Source organism: Salvelinus fontinalis, chromosome 41 (genome assembly GCF_029448725.1).
Source record: "Salvelinus fontinalis isolate EN_2023a chromosome 41, ASM2944872v1, whole genome shotgun sequence".
NCBI lineage: Eukaryota > Metazoa > Chordata > Actinopteri > Salmoniformes > Salmonidae > Salvelinus > Salvelinus fontinalis.
Window position 1 is genome coordinate 19113076 of NC_074705.1, and position 17898 is coordinate 19130973.

The following is a 17898-nucleotide window of genomic DNA, read 5'->3' on the forward strand; positions in this document are numbered from 1 at the left end:
GGTTAGGATTTGGGGAGGGGAAGCTGATCCTAGATCTGTACCTAGGGGGAAACTTCATCCCGGAGCTGAACTAACTGGCAGAGGTCAAATATTTTTAACAGTTGGAAATACAAATTGGATTAAACTTCAATATGAGCCATTTTGAAGGAGTGGGAAAATTGCCTTGCACGATCCCTTATTGAATAAAAGGGTTGATTTGCTTAGCAATTTCACTGCAGCGAAGTGCTGGCTGTCTTCCTCCTTTGTGTGAGCAGAATGACCACCTCAAAAAGCCTTTATGCAGAGGCGTACTTTTACTTGAATCTGGAGCACAAATTATGTCTAGGCTGGACTTGTTGTTGTGCTCTCTCCCTTCTACATCCTCTCTGGTGTACACTCACTGATTCACACACACACGCGGGTACACGCTCGTGCATACACACACACGGCCATTGACTGGTGTACTGAGTTTAGAAGTTCTCTTGGGTATTTATTGAGGCAGAGTAGACAATATGATTTGGAAACTTTAATTTAACTTTCATCCTGAACATGTTCATAGCGACAACATTTAAACAACACTGAAAGATTGTTGAGAAACATCACCACCATAGGATTAATTTCATCATTAACTCATCATTCCTCCGAGAGCAGGCCCAGACCCGTCTTCACTGTGCACATGCAGGCAGCCTTGCTCAGAGTAGGGTGAAGTTGCCCCTAGACGCTGACCTGGACAATGGCGCCGGAGGGGATGGCTGGCGCTTTACGGGCTCCTAACCCGTAACTTATTTTTGAACTTGTAGATAATGTTGCTGCTACCATCTCTTATGACCGAAAATAACTTCTGGACATCAAAACAGCGATGACTCAACTCGAACTGGACAAGGATTTTTTCTTTCACGAGTCCGACGAGAAGGATATAATGCCTTCTCGGGAACAGGCCAAAATCCTAGTCATTTGCGTGAAGAAAAGACAGAGAAAAAAGGGGCGGAGGTCGGGCTGCCTTCTGAGAATTCGTAGGCGAGTGAGTAAACCTCCACTACCATCCGTTCTATTGGCCAACGTGCAATCATTGGAAAACAAAATGGATGATATATGATCAACGGGACATTAAAAACTGTAATATCTTATGTTTCTCTGAGTTGTTGCTGAACGATGACACGAATAATATAGAGCTGGCGGGATTTTCCATGCATCGGTATGTGAAGGATGGTTTTGTTCTCTTTTTAACAAAAATATATGCCTTATAGAAATAGGACATGTTAATCACAAAACATAGCGTGACTGCAGAAAAGCTGTTGCTAATCTAGGGTGTCGACTGTGCTAACCACAAGGTTGAGACAAGATGGAAAATTACTGAATAACAAGAAAACAGGAACTGAGCAATGTAACAACCGACAACTCAGCTCAATCTTCACAACAAACACTTCCGGATATCTGGATCCTGTGTGCTGTGAGGCTGGGACCAGCCTGGGCACCACTGATAGGCTAGGGGATTCAATCTTGCAACCTTACGGTTAACTAGTCCAACGCTCTAACCACCTGCCTCTCATTGCACTCCACGAGGAGCCTGCCTGTTACGCGAATGCAGTAAGAAGCCAAGGTAAGTTGCTAGCTAGCATTAAACTTATCTTATAAAAAACAATTAATCAATCATAATCACTAGTTAACTACACATGGTTGATGATATTACTAGTTTATCTAGCGTGTCCCGCGTTGCATATAATCGATGCGGTGCGCATTCGCGAAAAAGGACTGTCGTTGCTCCAACGTGTACCTAACCATAAACATCAATGCTGTTCTTAAAATCAATACACAAGTATATATTTTTAAACCTGCATATTTAGTTAATATTGCCTGCTAACATGAATTTCTTTTAACTTCTTATGGCTGCAGGGGCAGTATTGAGTAGCTTGGATGAAAATAGTAAACTACCTGCTCCTCAGTCCCAGTTGCTAATATATGCATATTATTATTAGTATTGGATAGAAAACACTCTGAAGTTTCTGAAACTGGTTGAATGATGTCTGTGAGTATAACAGAACTCATATGGCAGGCAAAAATCAGAGAAAAAAATCCAACCAGGAAGTGCGAAATCTGAGGTTTGTAGGTTTTCAACTCATCGCCTATCGAATACACAGTGGGATATGGGTCAGATTGCACTTCCTACGGCTTCCACTAGATGTCAACAGTCTGTAGAACCTTGTCTGATGCTTCTACTGTGAAGTGGGGCTGAAGGAGACGGGAATGAGTAAGCTCTACCATGAGCTGACCATGCGCGTTCATATGAGAGAGAGCTCTGTTCCATCGCACTTCTGAAGACAATGGAATTCTCCGGTTGGAACTTTATTGAAGATTTATGTTAAAAACATCCTAAAGATTGATTCAATACATCGTTTGACATGTTTCTACTGACTGTTAAGAAGCTTTTTGACATTTTGTCTGCTTTTAGTGAACGCGCTTCCTGACTGGATTTGTTTACCAAACACGCTAACAAAAATAGCTATTTGGACATAATTTATGGACATTACCGAACAAAACAAACATTTCTTGTGGAAGGGGGAGTCCTAGGAGTGCATTCCGACGAAGATCAGCAAAGGTAAGTGAAGATTTATAAAGGTATTTATAACTTTTGTTGACTCCACAATTTGGCGGGTAACTGTATGGCTTCCTTTTGTGGCTGAACGCTGTTCTCAGATTATTGAATATTGTGCTTTTGCCGTAAAGCTTTTTTGAAATCTGACACAGCGGTTGCATTAAGAACAAGTGTATCTTTAATTCTATGTAAAACATGTATCTTTCATCAAAGTTTATGATGAGTATTTCTGTTATTTGATGTGGCTCTGCAATTTCTCAGGATATTTTGGAGGCATTTCTGAACATGGCGCCAATGTAAACTGAGGTTTTTTGATATAAATATGAACTTTGTCGAACAAAACATATATGTATTGTGTAACATGAAGTCCTATGAGTGTCATCTGATGAAGACAATCAAAGGTTAGTGATTCATTTTATCCCTATTTCTGCTTTTTGTGACTCCTGTCTTTGGCTGGAAAAATGGCTGTGTTTTTCTGTGACCTAACATAATCGTTTGTGGTGCTTTCGCTGTAAAGCCTTTTTGAAATCGGACACTGTGGTGGGATTAACAAGACGTGTATCTTTAAAATGGTGTGAAATACTTGAATGCTTGAGGAATTTTAATTATGAGATTTCTGTTGTTTGAATTTGGCGCCCTGAACTTTCACTGGCTGTTGTCCACAATCGTTGCACGACTGTACCAAACCATAAACATCAATGCCTTTCTTAAAACCAGTACACAGAAGTATATATTTTTTAAACCTGCATATTTAGCTCAAAAAAATCCAGGTTAGCAGGAAATATTAACCAGGTGAAATTGTGTCACTTCTCTTGCGTTCATAGCACGCAGAGTCAGGGTATATGCAACAGTTTGGGCCGCCTGGTGCGTTGCAAACTAATTTGCCAGAATTTTACGTAATTATGACATAACATTGAAGGTATATTTAGACTTATGGATGCCACCCGTGCGTTTTGCCAGCAGCTCTTCGCAATGCTTCAAGCATTGAGCTGTTTATGACTTCAAGCCTATCAACTCCCGAGATTAGGCTGGTGTAACCGATGTGAAATGGCTAGCTAGTTAGCGGGGTGCGCGCTAATAGCGTTTCAATCGGTGACGTCACTCGCTCCGAGACTTGGAGTAGTTGTTCCCCTTGGCTTTTGTGGAGCGATGGGTAAAGATGCTTCGAGGGTGCTGTCGTCGATGTGTTCCTGGTTCGAGCACAGGTAGGGGCGAGGAGAGGGACGGAAGCTATACTGTTACACTGGCAATACTAAAGTGCCTATAAGAACATCCAGTAGTCAAAGGTATATGAAATATAAATGGTAGAGAGAAATAGTCCTATAATTCCTATAATAACTACAACCTAAAACTTCTTACCTGGGATTAGGAACCACCAGCTTTCATATGTTCTCATATTCTGAGCAAGGAACTTAAACGTTAGCTTTTTTACATGGCACATATTGCACTTTTACTTTCTTCTCCAACACTTTGTTTTTGCATTATTTAAACCAAATTGAACATGTTTCATTATTTATTTGAGGCTAAATTGATTTTAATTGATGTATTATATTAAGTTAAAATAAGTGTTCATTCAGTATTGTTGTAATTGTCATTATTACAAATATTTAATTTGTAATAATTAGTTGGTATCGGCTTTTTTTGGTCCTCCAATAATCGGTATAGGCGTTGAATACTCATAATCGGTCGACCTCTACTCTAGACAACACTATCTACCAAGAGAGTTCTCATTTATATTATTCGTAGCTGTCTATTTACCACCACTAAGACTGCACTCAATGAGCAGTATAAGGCCATAAGCAAACAAGAAAATGCTTATCTAGAAGCGGTGCGCCCAGTGGCTGGGGACTTTAATGCAGGCAAACTTAAATCCGTTTTACTTCATGTCTACCAGTATGTCAAATGTGCAACAAGAGAGAAAAAAAACTCTAGACCACCTTTCCTCCACACACAGAGACACATACAAAACTCTCCCTCGCCCTCCATTTGACAAATCTGACCATTTTATCCTCCTGGTTCCTGCTTACAAGCAAAAACGAAGGCAGGAAGTACCAGTGACCCGCTCAATACAGAAGTGGTCAGATGACAGACTGGAATATGTTCTGGGATTCATCCAATGGCATTGAGGAGTATACCACCTCAGTCATCGGATTCATAAATAAGTGCATCAATGACGTCGTCCCCACTGTGACCATACGTACATATCCCAACCAGAAGACATGGATTACAGGCAACATCCGCATCGAGCTAAAGGCTAGAGCGGGACACTAATCCGGACGCTTTTAAGAAATCCCGCTACGCCCTCAGACGAACCATCAAACAGGCAAAGTGTCAATACAGGATTAAGATTGAATCCTACTACACCGGCTCTGATGTTCGTCGGATGTGGCAGGGCTTGAGAACTATTACGGACTACAAAGGGAAACCTAGCCGCGAGCTGCCCAGTGACACGAGCCTACCAGACGAGCGAAATGCTTTTTATGCTCGCTTCGAGGCACGTTCAACACCATAGTGCCCACAAACCTCATCACCAAGCCAAGGACCCTGGGACTAAACACCTCCCTCTGCAACTGAATCCTGGACTTCCTGATGGGCCGCCCCCAGGTAGTAAGGGTAGGCAACAACACGTCTGCCACGCTGAGGCCCCTCAGGGGTGTGTATTTAATCCCCTCCTGTACTCCCTGTTCACCCATGACTGCGTGGTCAAACACGACTCCAACACCATCATTAAGTTTGCCGATGACACAACAGTGGTATGCCTGATTACCGACAATGATGAGACAGCCTATAGGAGGAGGTCAGAGACCTGGCAGTGCGTGCCAGGACAATAACAATAATCTCTCTAACAATAACCTCTCCCTCAATGTGAGCAAGAAAGGAGCTGATCGTAGACTACAGGAAAAAGCGGGTGGAACATGCCCCCATTAACATCGACGGGCTGTAGTGAAGCAAGAGTTTCAAGTTCCTTGGTGTCCACATCACCAACGAATTATCATGGTCCAAATACACCAAGACAGTCGTGAAGAGGGCATGACAACACCTTTTCCCCCTCAGGACACTGAAAAGATGTGGCAATGGTCCTCAGATCCTCAAAACGTTCTACAGCTGCACCATCAAGAGCATCCTGACCGGTTGCATCAACGCCTGCTTTGGCAGCTGCTCGGCATCTGACCGTAAGGCGCTACGGAGGGTAGTGCGTACGGCCCAATACATCACTGGGGCCAAGTTTCCTGCCACCCAGGGCCTATATACTAGGCGGTGTCAGAGGAAAGCCCAAAAAATTGTCAAAGACTCCAGTCACGGTACCGGAGCACCAAGTCTAGGACCAAAAGGCTTCTTAACAGCTTGTACCCCCAAGCCATAAGACTGCAGAACAATTAAGCAAATGTCCACCCAGACTATTCACATTGACACCCCCCAATTTGTTTTTACACTGCTGCTACTCGCTTCTTTATTATCTATGCATAGTCACTTTACCCCTACCTACATGTACAAATTATCTCAACTAACCTGTACCCCCACACATTGACTCGGTACCGGTACCCCCTATATATAGCCTCATTATTGTTATATTATTGTGTTACTTTGATTTTTTTTTTTACATTAGTTTATTTGGTAAATATTTTTTTCTTTCTTGAATTGCATTGTTGGTTAAGGGCTTGTGAGTAAGCATTTCACAGTAAGGTCTACACCTGTTGTATTCAGCGCATGTGACAAATAAAGTTTGATTTAGATTTTAGATCTTGGGTCAGTTTTGTAGTATCTCCACTAATAGTTAAGGTTGGGATTGGGGGAAGGGGAAGCTGATACTAGATCTGTACCTTGGGGAAACTTCACCCTGGAGCCGTATGTTTACCATCCTGTTTCTACGGTACAATTCATAGTTTTACACAGTTTTCCTTGCCTGGTCCCAGATTTGTTTGTGCTGTCTCGCCATGTCCTCAGGTCATTGCCACATAAAGGAATTGGCAATACAGTGCAAACATATCTAGGACTAGGCTACAGTTTTCTCTCCTTTGCCTTGTAGAAATAAGATAGGGGAGAGCACTGGCCTGAAGGAAAGCCAGCTAACAGACATCTCTACCAGAGAAATGGTACAACAAAGATCCACATCTTCAAATAAAGTTACGTACTTTGTCCCCTCACTCATATTCATTGACATAGAATATGAGTCAAATACTACTAGTGGTTTTCACCCCCGAAAAGCAGATCAGTTGGATTGACCCCCACCCCCACATCAAATGGTCAAAAGTGGATCAATCCACACAGTCATTTTAAGTGATCCAGAGGTTCGAAAGGATATGCCTACAGTCTCATCTTTCCTTGCTAATACACTTCATAAGCTTAATCCATGATGTGCTCCTTCAGAAAGGCAAGTAGCCTGGTCAGGATTCTCCATTTTGTCTTCAAGTCATTTGCGATTACAGCCCGGATACGGAGGGGGAGGGGAGTAGCTGTCTGTCCTAGGTGGGGTGGGGGTGTAGGGAGGGGGGCGCATGGCCGAAGGGTACATCTCATAGTCATAGGTGTAGGGAGGTGGGGGTCCTGGAGAAAGAGAGAGAGACAGACAGACACAGAGAGAGAAAAGTGCATGTTTGTTATCAGTAGTACCTGTAGTAGTACCAATACACACATACTACACACATACAACATACAAGTACCCTGCTATGTCATTGTATCTGTTTTGATGGGGCTGTAGAAACCAGTGGAGATTGCTGAGGAGATGACGGCTCATAGTAATAGCTGGAATGGAGTCAATCAGAGGATGCTGTTGGGAGCAGCTATAGGAAGACTGGCTCATATCAAACACATATAAAAAAACATATGGAAACCACGTTTGACTCCGTTCCATTGATTCCATTCAAGCTATTACAATGAGCACGTCCTCCTATAGCTCCTCCCACCAGACTCCACCGGAGTCAATGGAATGGTACCAACCAATGGAAACCACATGTTCGATACCATTCCACCCATTATTGTGAGCCGTTCTCCCCTCAGCAGCCTCCACTGGTAGAAACGTTCTAGACTTCAGTATGTGTTGGTCATTGGTGGAGGAGCAATGTCCTCTATTGGTGAAATCATTGTACTGCAGGGAAATGGGGAAATTGGAGGCCGGGTAATTTTATGTTCAGCCGGTTAGTGGAGGAGCAGTGGTTAAGGCCTGTATTCATAAAGAGTCTCAGAGTAGGAGTGCTGAGCTAGGATCAGTTTGCCGTTTTAGACCATAATGAATAAGATTAGGACATACACACCAAGCAGTGTCTGAGGAAGGCCTGAAAAATACCAAAGACTCCAGCCACCCCTGTTCTCTCTTCTTAAATTTGTCCCTATCCATATCGGCCAATTTTCACAAGTGTAAGGGGTTAAAGTACCAGGGCAGTCAAAAATGTGATTTTCTTGTGTTTCATATATATGGAATAATACTGTGAAAAGGTGAAAATTATGATAATGCCCATTTAGAGTAACATTTCTGGGATCTTTTATTTCAGCTCAAGAAACATGGGACCAACACTTTACATGTTGTGTTTATATTTTTGTTCAATGTAGTTAAAAGACCAATAAGAAAGAGAATTCCAAATCTCTCTGATAATAACAGACCGTTTTCAGTTTTCCTCTCCCCACCCAGACCAATTCCAGACAGTCCCTAGCAAAATTCTTGCTTAAGAAATTGCTCTTTGCTAAGAAGCTCATTTTGTTTCCTTTTCGCCATTTGAATGGAACACAGTAAGGTACTTAGTTGTTACCTGGAAATGATTTGATATTGATATAAAAATGGCTGCGTTGGACCTTTAAGCATTTCACTGTACTTGTGCATTTGACTAATACAACTTTAAACGATATGGACCCTGAGAGCTGACCTAGGATCAGTTTAGCATTTTAGATCATAATGAATAAGATTATATGGACAGGGGGGACCTGATCCTAGATCAGTCTTACCTGGGTAGCCCTGGGACACAGTGTTGATGTAGGAGGTGTTGAACACGTCCACCTGGGCCCCTCGCCCGTTCTTCACACACATGCACACACACAGGAAGAAGGCCGCCAGCGCTCCCATCAGAAACACCACACCAAACACGATGCCCGAGATCGCCGTGCCCCTAGAAAACGCACACACACACACATGCATGCACACACACACACGCAAACACGTTTGTCACTTAGACTGAATGCTCCCCTTTTCATTCTAGTTCGTGGCTGCTGGTAAGTCATCTCATCCAATTAATCTTCTCACAAATCAATTCTGCATGGAATTTCAATTCACCTCCATACCTCTTTAAAGAGTATCTTAAATAAATCCCACGGCCACCGCCTCCCCCAAAAAGGCTATTTTGTTGAAAACTAATTTGTTGAGGGAAAACGTGCTTTTTTATTTTATTTAACCTATATTTAACTAGGCAAGTCATTTTAAATTCTTATTTACAATGACGGCTTACCAAAAGGCAAAATACCTCCTGTGGGGATGGGGGCTGGGATAAAAAATATAAAAAACAACTACCTCAAGTTCTAAACCCTCATCACACCTGTGGGGAGAGGGGCATTCTTCTTACAAAACCACATGACCTTTGTTTTGGAGGTGTTCAGAACAGGGTTAAGGGTAGAGAAAGCTTGTTGGACACTAAGAAAGCTAAATCCAGGGAAGGGCCAGCTGAGTATAAGACTGTATCATCTGCATATAAATGGATGAGAGAGCTTCCTACTGCCTGAGCTATGTTGTTGATGTAAATTGAGAAGAGCGTGGGGCCTAGGAATGAGCCTTGGGGTACTCCCTTGGTGACAGGCAGTGGCTGAGACAGTAGATTATCTGACTTTATACACTGCACTCTTAGACAGAGGTAGTTAGCAAACCAAGCCAAAGATCCCTCAGAGACACCAATACTCCTTAGCCGGCCCACAAGAATGGAATGGTCTACTGTATCAAAAGCTTTGGCCAAATCAATAAAAATAGCAGCACAACATTGCTTAGAATCAAGGGCAATGGTGACATCATTGAGGACCTTTAAAGTTGCAGTGACACATCCATAACCTGAGCAGATTTAATATTGCATACCAGAGAGAATACTATAGACATCAAGAAAGCCAGTCAGTTGATTATTGACAAGTTTTTCCAACACTTTTGATAAACAGGTCAAAATAGAAATATGCCTATAACAGTTAGGCTCAGCTTGATCTCCCCCATTAAATAAAGGACGGACCGTGGCTGCCTTCCAAGCAATGGGAACCTCCCCAGAAAGTAGAGACAGGTTAAAAAGGTCGGAGATAGGCTTGGCGATGATAGGGGCAGCAACCTTAAAGAAGAAAGGGTCTAAACCATCCGACCCAGATGTTTTTTGGGGGTCAAGTTTCAGGAGCTTTTCTAGCACCTCGGACTCAGTGACTGCCTGCAGGGAGAAACTTTGTAGTGGGGCAGGGGGAAAAGAGGGAGACGCATCGGGGATAGTCGCATTAGAAGGGGTGGGAGATGAGGAAATGTTGGGTGGGCAAGTAGGAATCCTGACTTAATGAAGTGGTGATTAAAGAGCTCAGCCATGTGCTTCTTGTCAGTAACAACCACATCATCAACTTTAAGGGACATGGGCAGCTGTGAGGATGGTTTATTCTCCAGGTCTTTAACCGTTTTCCAGAACTTCTTGGGGTGAGACCCACAGAGAGAGAACTGCTCCTTAAAGTAACTAACTTTGGCCTTCCGGATAGCCTGAGTGCACGTATTTCTCATTTGCCTGAACGAGAGCCAGTCAGCCTGACTATGCGTGTGCCGAGCCTTTCGCCAAATGCAATTCTTGAGGTGGAGTAACTCTGCAAGATCACGGTCGAACCTGTTTTCAATTCTCATTTTCTTTATGGGGGAGTGTTTGTTAACAATACCACTGAAAATATTAAAAAAAGAAGGTCCAAGCGTCTTCGACAGAGAGGATCTCGCTGATTCTATACCATTTTACAGAGGCCAGTTCTTCCATGAAGGAAGGCTTGCTCATTAAAACCTGTACTGCTCTGGCGTTCCGCCAGCGGAACTCCTCCCACATTCCACTGAAAAGGCAGAGAGCGAAATTCAATATATATTTTTTAGAAATATTTAACTTTCACACATTAACAAGTCCAATACAGCAAATGAAAGGTACACATCTTGTGAATCCAGCCAACATGTCCGATTTTTAAAATGTTTTACAGCGAAAACAGCACGTATAATTATGTTAGCTCACCACCAAATACAAAAAAGGACAGACATTTTTCACAGCACAGGTAGCATGCACAAAGCCAACCTAACTAACCAAGAACCAACCAAACTAACCAACAAACAACTTCATCAGATGACAGTCTTATAACATGTTATTCAATAAATCTATGTTTTGTTATTTTTTGTTGTTGCATATTTCAGGTATATATCATAGTTTCCATTGCAGCTACAACCAGAAATTGCACCGAAAGCAGCCATAATAATTACAGACACCAACGTCAAATACCTAAATACTCATCATAAAACATTTCTGAAAAATACATGGTGTACAGCAAATGAAAGACCGGCATCTTGTGATTCCAGCCAATATTTCCGATTTCTTAAGTGTTTTACAGCGAAAACACAATATAGCGTTATATTAGCTTACCACAATAGCCAGAAACACAAGCCATTTCCCATCAGCAAAAGTTAGCGATCGTAACAAACCAGCAAAAGATATATAATTTTTGACTAACCTTGATATGCTTCATCAGATGACAGTCCTATAACATCAGGTTATACATACACTTATGTTTTGTTCGAAAATGTGCATATTTAGAGCTGAAATCAGTGGTTATACATTGTGCTAACGTAGCTACTTTTTCCCACAACGCCTGGATATTTTTCTGACACACATATTCTGACCAAATAGCTATTCATAAACATAACTAAAAAAGACATGTTGTATAGGAAATGATAGATTCACTAGTTCTTAATGCAATCGCCGTGTTAGAATTCTAAAAATAACTTCATTACGTCATAAGGCTTACGTTATGGCGACCGAGTGCCCAAAACCTGGGCGCAAAACTAATAGTACACAGTTCGACAGATATATGAAATAGCATCATAAAATGGGTCCTACTTTTGATGAGCTTCCATCAGAATGTTGTACAAGAGGTCCTTTGTCAAGAACAATCGTTGTTTGGATTTAGAACGTCCTTTTTCCCTCTTGAATTAGCAAGCGCACTAGCCAAGTGGCGCGAAGCTCTCCTTCCTGAACAAAGGCACACAACGTAACATGCCTAACGTCCCGAATAAATTTCAAAAATCTAATAAAACTATATTGAAAAAACATACTTTACGATGATATAGTCACATGTATCAAATAAAATCAAAGCCGGAGATAGTAGTCGCCTATAACGACAGCTTTTCAAAAGGCAATCCCCGGTTCCATCTTGCGCCTTCCTGAAAACAGGAAATGGGTGACACGTCATTCCAAGAGGATTTATTCCAACTCAGACCAAGATAAACACCCCATTTCTTCTCTCACTGCCTCTTGACATCTAGGGGAAGGTGTATGACGTGCATGTATACTAATACGTATCATGCCCATTTATAGGCAGGACCTAGAACAGAGCATAGTTTTCAGACTTTCCACTTCCTGGTCAGGAAGTTTGTGCCAAATGAGTTCTGTTTTACTCACAGATATAATTCAAACGGTTTTAGAAACTAGAGAGTGTTTTCTATCCAATAGTAATAATAATATGCATATTGTACGAGCAAGAATTGAGTACGAGGCCGTTTAAATTGGGCGCGATTATCCCCAAAAGTGAAAACAGCGCCCTCTGTCCTCAACAGGTGAAAGTTTTTTAGCAAGCATCCATGACAAATCAGGACAGGTCGCTTCACTAAGCAGCCATTACGAACACAGGCTGTAAAACAGTGATCACTAAGGTCATTACAGAAAACACAAGACTGATACCTATCAGGATTATTTGTGAGGATAACATCAAGAAGAGTAGCCTTTTCTGGGTGTTTGGAGTCATACCTTGTGGGATTGGTAATAATCTGAGTCCCATGGCTTTAGGACTTGGTCAGGTGGTTTAAGCATGTCGCAATTTAGGTCACCTAGCAGGACAAATTCATACCTGGTGTAAGGGGCCAGGAGAGAGCTTAGGGCAGGTAGGGTACAGGCTGGTGCTGATGGAGGACGATAGCACCCAGCAACAGTCAACAAAGAGCTATTTGAAAGTTTAATACTTAAAACCAGCAAATCAAATTTTGGGGGGACAGACTTGGCGGAGACAACCGAGCACTGAAGGTGATCCTTGGTAAAGATTGCCACTCCCCCACCTTTGGAAGATCTGTCTTGCCGAAAAAGGTTATAACCAGAAAGGTTAACATCACTATTCAAAACACTCTTCCTTAACCATGTCTCAGTACTGACCAACACATCTGGATTGGAGCTATGAACCCACACTTTCAATTGATCCATTTAAGGTAATAAACTTCTAGTGTTAACGTGCAGAAAACCCAGGCTTTTACGGGAGCAGAAATCGGTGAAGCAGATATCAGAGCACAAGTCAGAATTGGGGCTAGCAACAGTAGATGGGCCAGGGTGTATAAGCACATTTCCAGATATCATCAACAGTAACCCAATCCCGGCACGACATAGCAAAATGCACAAGAAAGAAATGTAATAAATCACGACTTGGGGCTAACCATTGTAAGTTCAGAGTCACTCGCCCCAACAGTGCCTGTGTGCTGGAGGCGAGCAAAAGCTCGGGGGGGGGCATAACAGACAGGGGGAGACAGGCCAGGGCAAACGGTGAACAGATCGCCAGGTGGATTCCAAGCAGCGGTGCAGTAAGATTGTGGTATGTTGTTGTCTCACCTAGCTATTTTAAGATGAATGACCAAACAGGTCTGTGGTGCAACCATGGAGATCTGCTCAAACATCTGATTATATGACTCCGACCTGTGTGTGTGTGTGTGTGTGTGTGTGTGTGTGTGTGTGTGTGTGTGTGTGTGTGTGTGTGTGTGTGTGTTAGTGTGTATGTGTGTATGTGTGTACATGTACGTGTGCTTTTGTGTATGTATGTGGTCAAAATCCATTTAAAAGGCTGTGGAGAAGCTGTAGAATGAGATATCTCTCCTGAAACAAGGAACCATTATTCCTCCCCATTACCTTGTGACAACCATGGCCTTGAAAGAGCTACATTATATGGCTAGATAAAACGAGTCCACATTCAATGGGCCTATTCAATAGCACTTTTCTGTGAATCCTCCACATCAACTTTATGGTATCAACTTTATGGTGTAAAAACTGTGAATTTGGGATTTTTAACTGTGGCATTAATTAATGTTCCATGCTTACACAACACTTTAATATCATTATTATCTTCGTTGGTGGACTGTAGCAGGTAGCATGTGTTATACTCCATAGGTGGACTGGTGAGGGGGACTGAGAAAGCGAGAGGCCAGCTGTCTTGAGCCAAATGACGGAGGTCAAATCTCTCAGAGGGGTCATACACTGCATGTGGAAAGGGCAGGTGGTGAAGTGGTAGAGAAGTGATTGTGTGTGTGTGTGTGTGTGTAGTCAGTGAGTGTGTGTTTGTAGACTGAGGGTGACTGAGTATGTGTGTATGTATAGAAGGTGACATTGTGTGTGAGCATATGTGTGTGTACTTACGAGAGGACATCTCCCATAAAGGCGTAGTAGGAGCAGCAGAAAGGGGGAGAGCCTTCACAGCAGTACTCCACACAGCCATCACACTGGGCCTCACTGTGACCTGCAGGAGAGATGCAATACATTATATGGAGACACACACACACACACACACACCTACCTCTACTACATACACATGCACACACTCCCACACACCCTGCATCTAATATGCTGAGAGAAATGTAGGATGTGCTCTTTGGAATCAAGATTTCCAAAACCCTTTAAAAGGCCAAAATCACAATGCTGTTTTCATATTACAAAAGGTTAAAAACATAATGGAGAGTAGCTACGGCAGATACACTTAAAACTTTGTCTTTTGCTTAGTTGAACCTTTTCTATACACGGAAATGTCACTAAGATCAAGGCTTTAACTTAAGAGTTTTTTAAAACTAGAGTAATTGCACTTAAACTAAAAAAATAAGAACTAAGATATTTGATAAGTGGAAATATATAGTCCTGATAGAGGGTTTATGAAGGCTTCATTCAGCCTTAAAAGGTGTTCATCCTGTAGAGGGGTACCTGAACATAAACCGACAAGCACACAAACACGGCACATCAAAAAGGGCGATGACAACAAGATGACTTGTGTGACAACAGGGCTATGTGAATGGAGATCATCCAAGAAATGTCAGAAAATATTTTCTTTATGTGAAAGCGTATACTTTTTAGTCAACTGCACTATTCACTAACTTCACCTCTGTGTTCTTTCTCTCTGCGTTAGTCTGAACCTGCCGATACCTCTCTCTCACCAAAGATCTTCCCTTTGTATACCCTGTTAGCCTTGGTTGGGTGGGGAGTGTGTGTGTGTGCGAGTGTAAAAAAAAGGCACTTCTCTTTTCTGACTTGAACTGACTATTCTGATAAATAGTTTGTTGAAGGATACTGTACCTGGCACGATTGTGATGTGTTGTCTCTCCTAGCTACAGTATCTTAAGATGTATTTATTTTATTTCACCTTTATTTAACCAGGTAGGCAAGTTGAGAACAAGTTCTCATTTACAGTTGTGACCTGGCCAAGATAAAGCAAAGCAGTTCGACACATACAACAACACAGAGTTACACATGGAGTGAAACAAACATACAGTCAATAATACAGTAGGAAAATAAGTATATATACAATGTGAGCAAGTGAGGTGAAATAATTGAGGTGAAGGCAAAAAAAAAGGCCATGGTGGCGAAGTAAATACAATATACCGTAGCAAGTAAAACACTGGAATGGTTGATTTGCAGTGGAAGAATGTGCAAAGTAGAGATAGAAATAATGAGGTGCAAAGGAGCAAAATAAATAAATACAGTAGGGAAAGAGGTAGTTGTTTGGGCTAAATTATAGATGGGCTAAGTACAGGTGCAGTAATATGTGAGCTGCTCTGACAGCTGGTGCTTAAAGCTAGTGAGGGCATCTGCTAAATAAGAGCATCTGCTAAATGACTTCAATGTAATCTAAAAATGTGTAAACCTGTGTGTGTATGTGAGCACGACAAAGACGAAGCACTGAAGGTTACAGGCACTCTGAGGATCTGGAGGGACGGATTAACAAAACCTTCTTAAGAAGAAATTTCTTACGTTTTTTCGTTAAGTAATGTTTTGTGAATCCGGCCCCTGGTGGGGAGAGTCCTTCAGTGGAGACACATGGACACGTGACAACTTGAAATGAAGGGGGGGGGCTTAGGGAGAGTGGTCTCAAAATGAGAAAGCACTTGAAATAAAGGACATTTGAAAACACTACTTGTTTGTTTTGTATTTGATTATTATTTATAGAGTATTTGAACGCACACCGTCTGTCTAAAGGTTGTGTGTCCTATATCTCAGTGTTTGCCCTCCTCAACCCCCCCCCCCTCCATAATTTAACCCAGACACAGCCCTGCTGTTTCTCTACCTTCAAGCATACTGCCACAAATTCCTGGTGTGTGTGTGTGTGTGTGTGTGTGTGTGTGTGTGTTCAAGGATTTTCATCTTCATTCCAGCTTTATTCTCACTTTGTTCAAAAGCTGGTGCATTTTCAACGCATCCCTCCAAACTGATGGCAGATTGTATTTTCCAACCCTGAAAAGGCTGTGTGGGCCTATAATAGTAGCCTTGACCATAGGGCTCTGGTCAAAAGTAGTGCACTGTATAGGGAATAGGGCGCCATTTGGGCTATCATTTTTCTCACTGTGAAGTGTGGAGTGTAACTACTTTGATGTGCATGTCATCCAACGATGGGAGTCTATATGGGTGGTCCCTTGAGGTCTAGCTCCTTACCTCCGGGTCCTGTCGCTTTTTACGCTGGGGACAATGGCAGTATAGTTCTGCGACTAGCGCCGAGCAAGGCTTGTACCCCCCCCCCCCCCCACACACACACACACACACACACACGCTCGCACACACTTTTTTCTTTTATGTATTTCGCTTCAGAGTTTTGATGTAAAGTGTTATGCAAATTGTTGGGTTACATCTACGTGATTAAAACTCAATTGAGCCTTTGTCATTGTAGAAGTGGCGATACATACAGTAAGCTACAGTAGTTCTATTTACCCAGGGACTCTTACCATTGAGTAAATTAACGGTAGTATGTCTAAGTTAATGATCGGCTGCTACTTTAAAGCACGTATTTTTGCGATATAGCTACCGTTCGTTTACTTTGTGAAACCATCCATGCATTGGGTTGATGAGTTCACACTCACAATTAGCCTAAGAAAAAAAGTCAACCATTATTAAAGGAACACTTTTGCTGATAATAAAACATTTGCGCACGTTGAAGGCGATAAAGCATCGTAGAGAACCAGGGACAAATGAACGAACTCTTACCGGTAAAAAGACAAAGTAGGAGAGAGTCCCGTAGGAATTTCCACCCGGCTGCCTCTGTTCTTTCCATATCGATTGATAGCATAGGCCTACTTGTTCTAAATGTTGCTCACAGTTATTCCCAAACGATAACGTCCGCATTTTCCATCGATATGCGCCTACAAAGAAGACTATGGGATATAGTCGCTCGCCGAAACATCGCTGATATGCGCATTTCAATTGAGTTCTCTAAAAAGTTCCATCGAAGAGAGCCATGAACGCACATGAATGGATCTTTGCTCCAGTCATAAAAATGCTCAAATCAGAATGAAACGTCTCGTTCGTTTCTTCTTCCATGTGTTCGTATCTCTAATAGTGTTTCCTTCACTCTTTCCTCGCTGTTTTCTTCTTGTTCCATTTCCCCCTGGAGTGGGTCCTAGCGCTTCCCCTCCCCCGCAGCAACTATTTTCTCAAATTACTCTGTTGACCGGGTGGGAAAAGGGATGGAAGTACCTCAATAACATTCGCATCTCTCCGGCATAAAAGACGCCGCCGCCCCAACCATCACGACCACATTGAAAATGAAAAAGATATATATAGGTCTATGTCGTGTACACCTCACGATCATTTTGAGAGGAAATATGCTTTAAAAAAAAAAAAAAAACATTGTTTACCAACGACCCTAGTCAGAAACCAAACAATATCCACCCTGCCCCTCTCAACATGTCCTACAAAACATCCACGAACCTCTATTTTAAATGTTCAAGGAGCACGAAGTTTGTTTGTTATAAGTAAACTTCTTCATCTTGTAAAATGTAGGCTAAATGGGTTGCTCAAGAGTGTAGGATTGAATGACCCCCATCTCAAACACAATCTTTAATCAACCTAGGCCTATTTACCTTG

The 17898-nt window shown here is 42.2% G+C and overlaps 1 protein-coding gene across 1 annotated transcript; it reads right to left on the bottom strand.

The window, feature by feature from the left end:
• Nucleotides 1–492: 492 nt before the first annotated feature.
• On the bottom strand, nucleotides 493–17573 carry cyyr1 (cysteine/tyrosine-rich 1). The gene is made up of 4 exons (XM_055908426.1): nucleotides 17020–17573; nucleotides 14197–14296; nucleotides 8510–8670; nucleotides 493–7117 (listed from the first exon to the last, which is right to left on the bottom strand). Exons 1-4 carry the CDS (start codon nucleotides 17099–17101, stop codon nucleotides 6984–6986), a joined length of 477 nt encoding a protein of 158 aa, XP_055764401.1. The 5' UTR covers nucleotides 17102–17573; the 3' UTR covers nucleotides 493–6983.
• Between the last annotated feature and the right edge of the window lie 325 nt (nucleotides 17574–17898).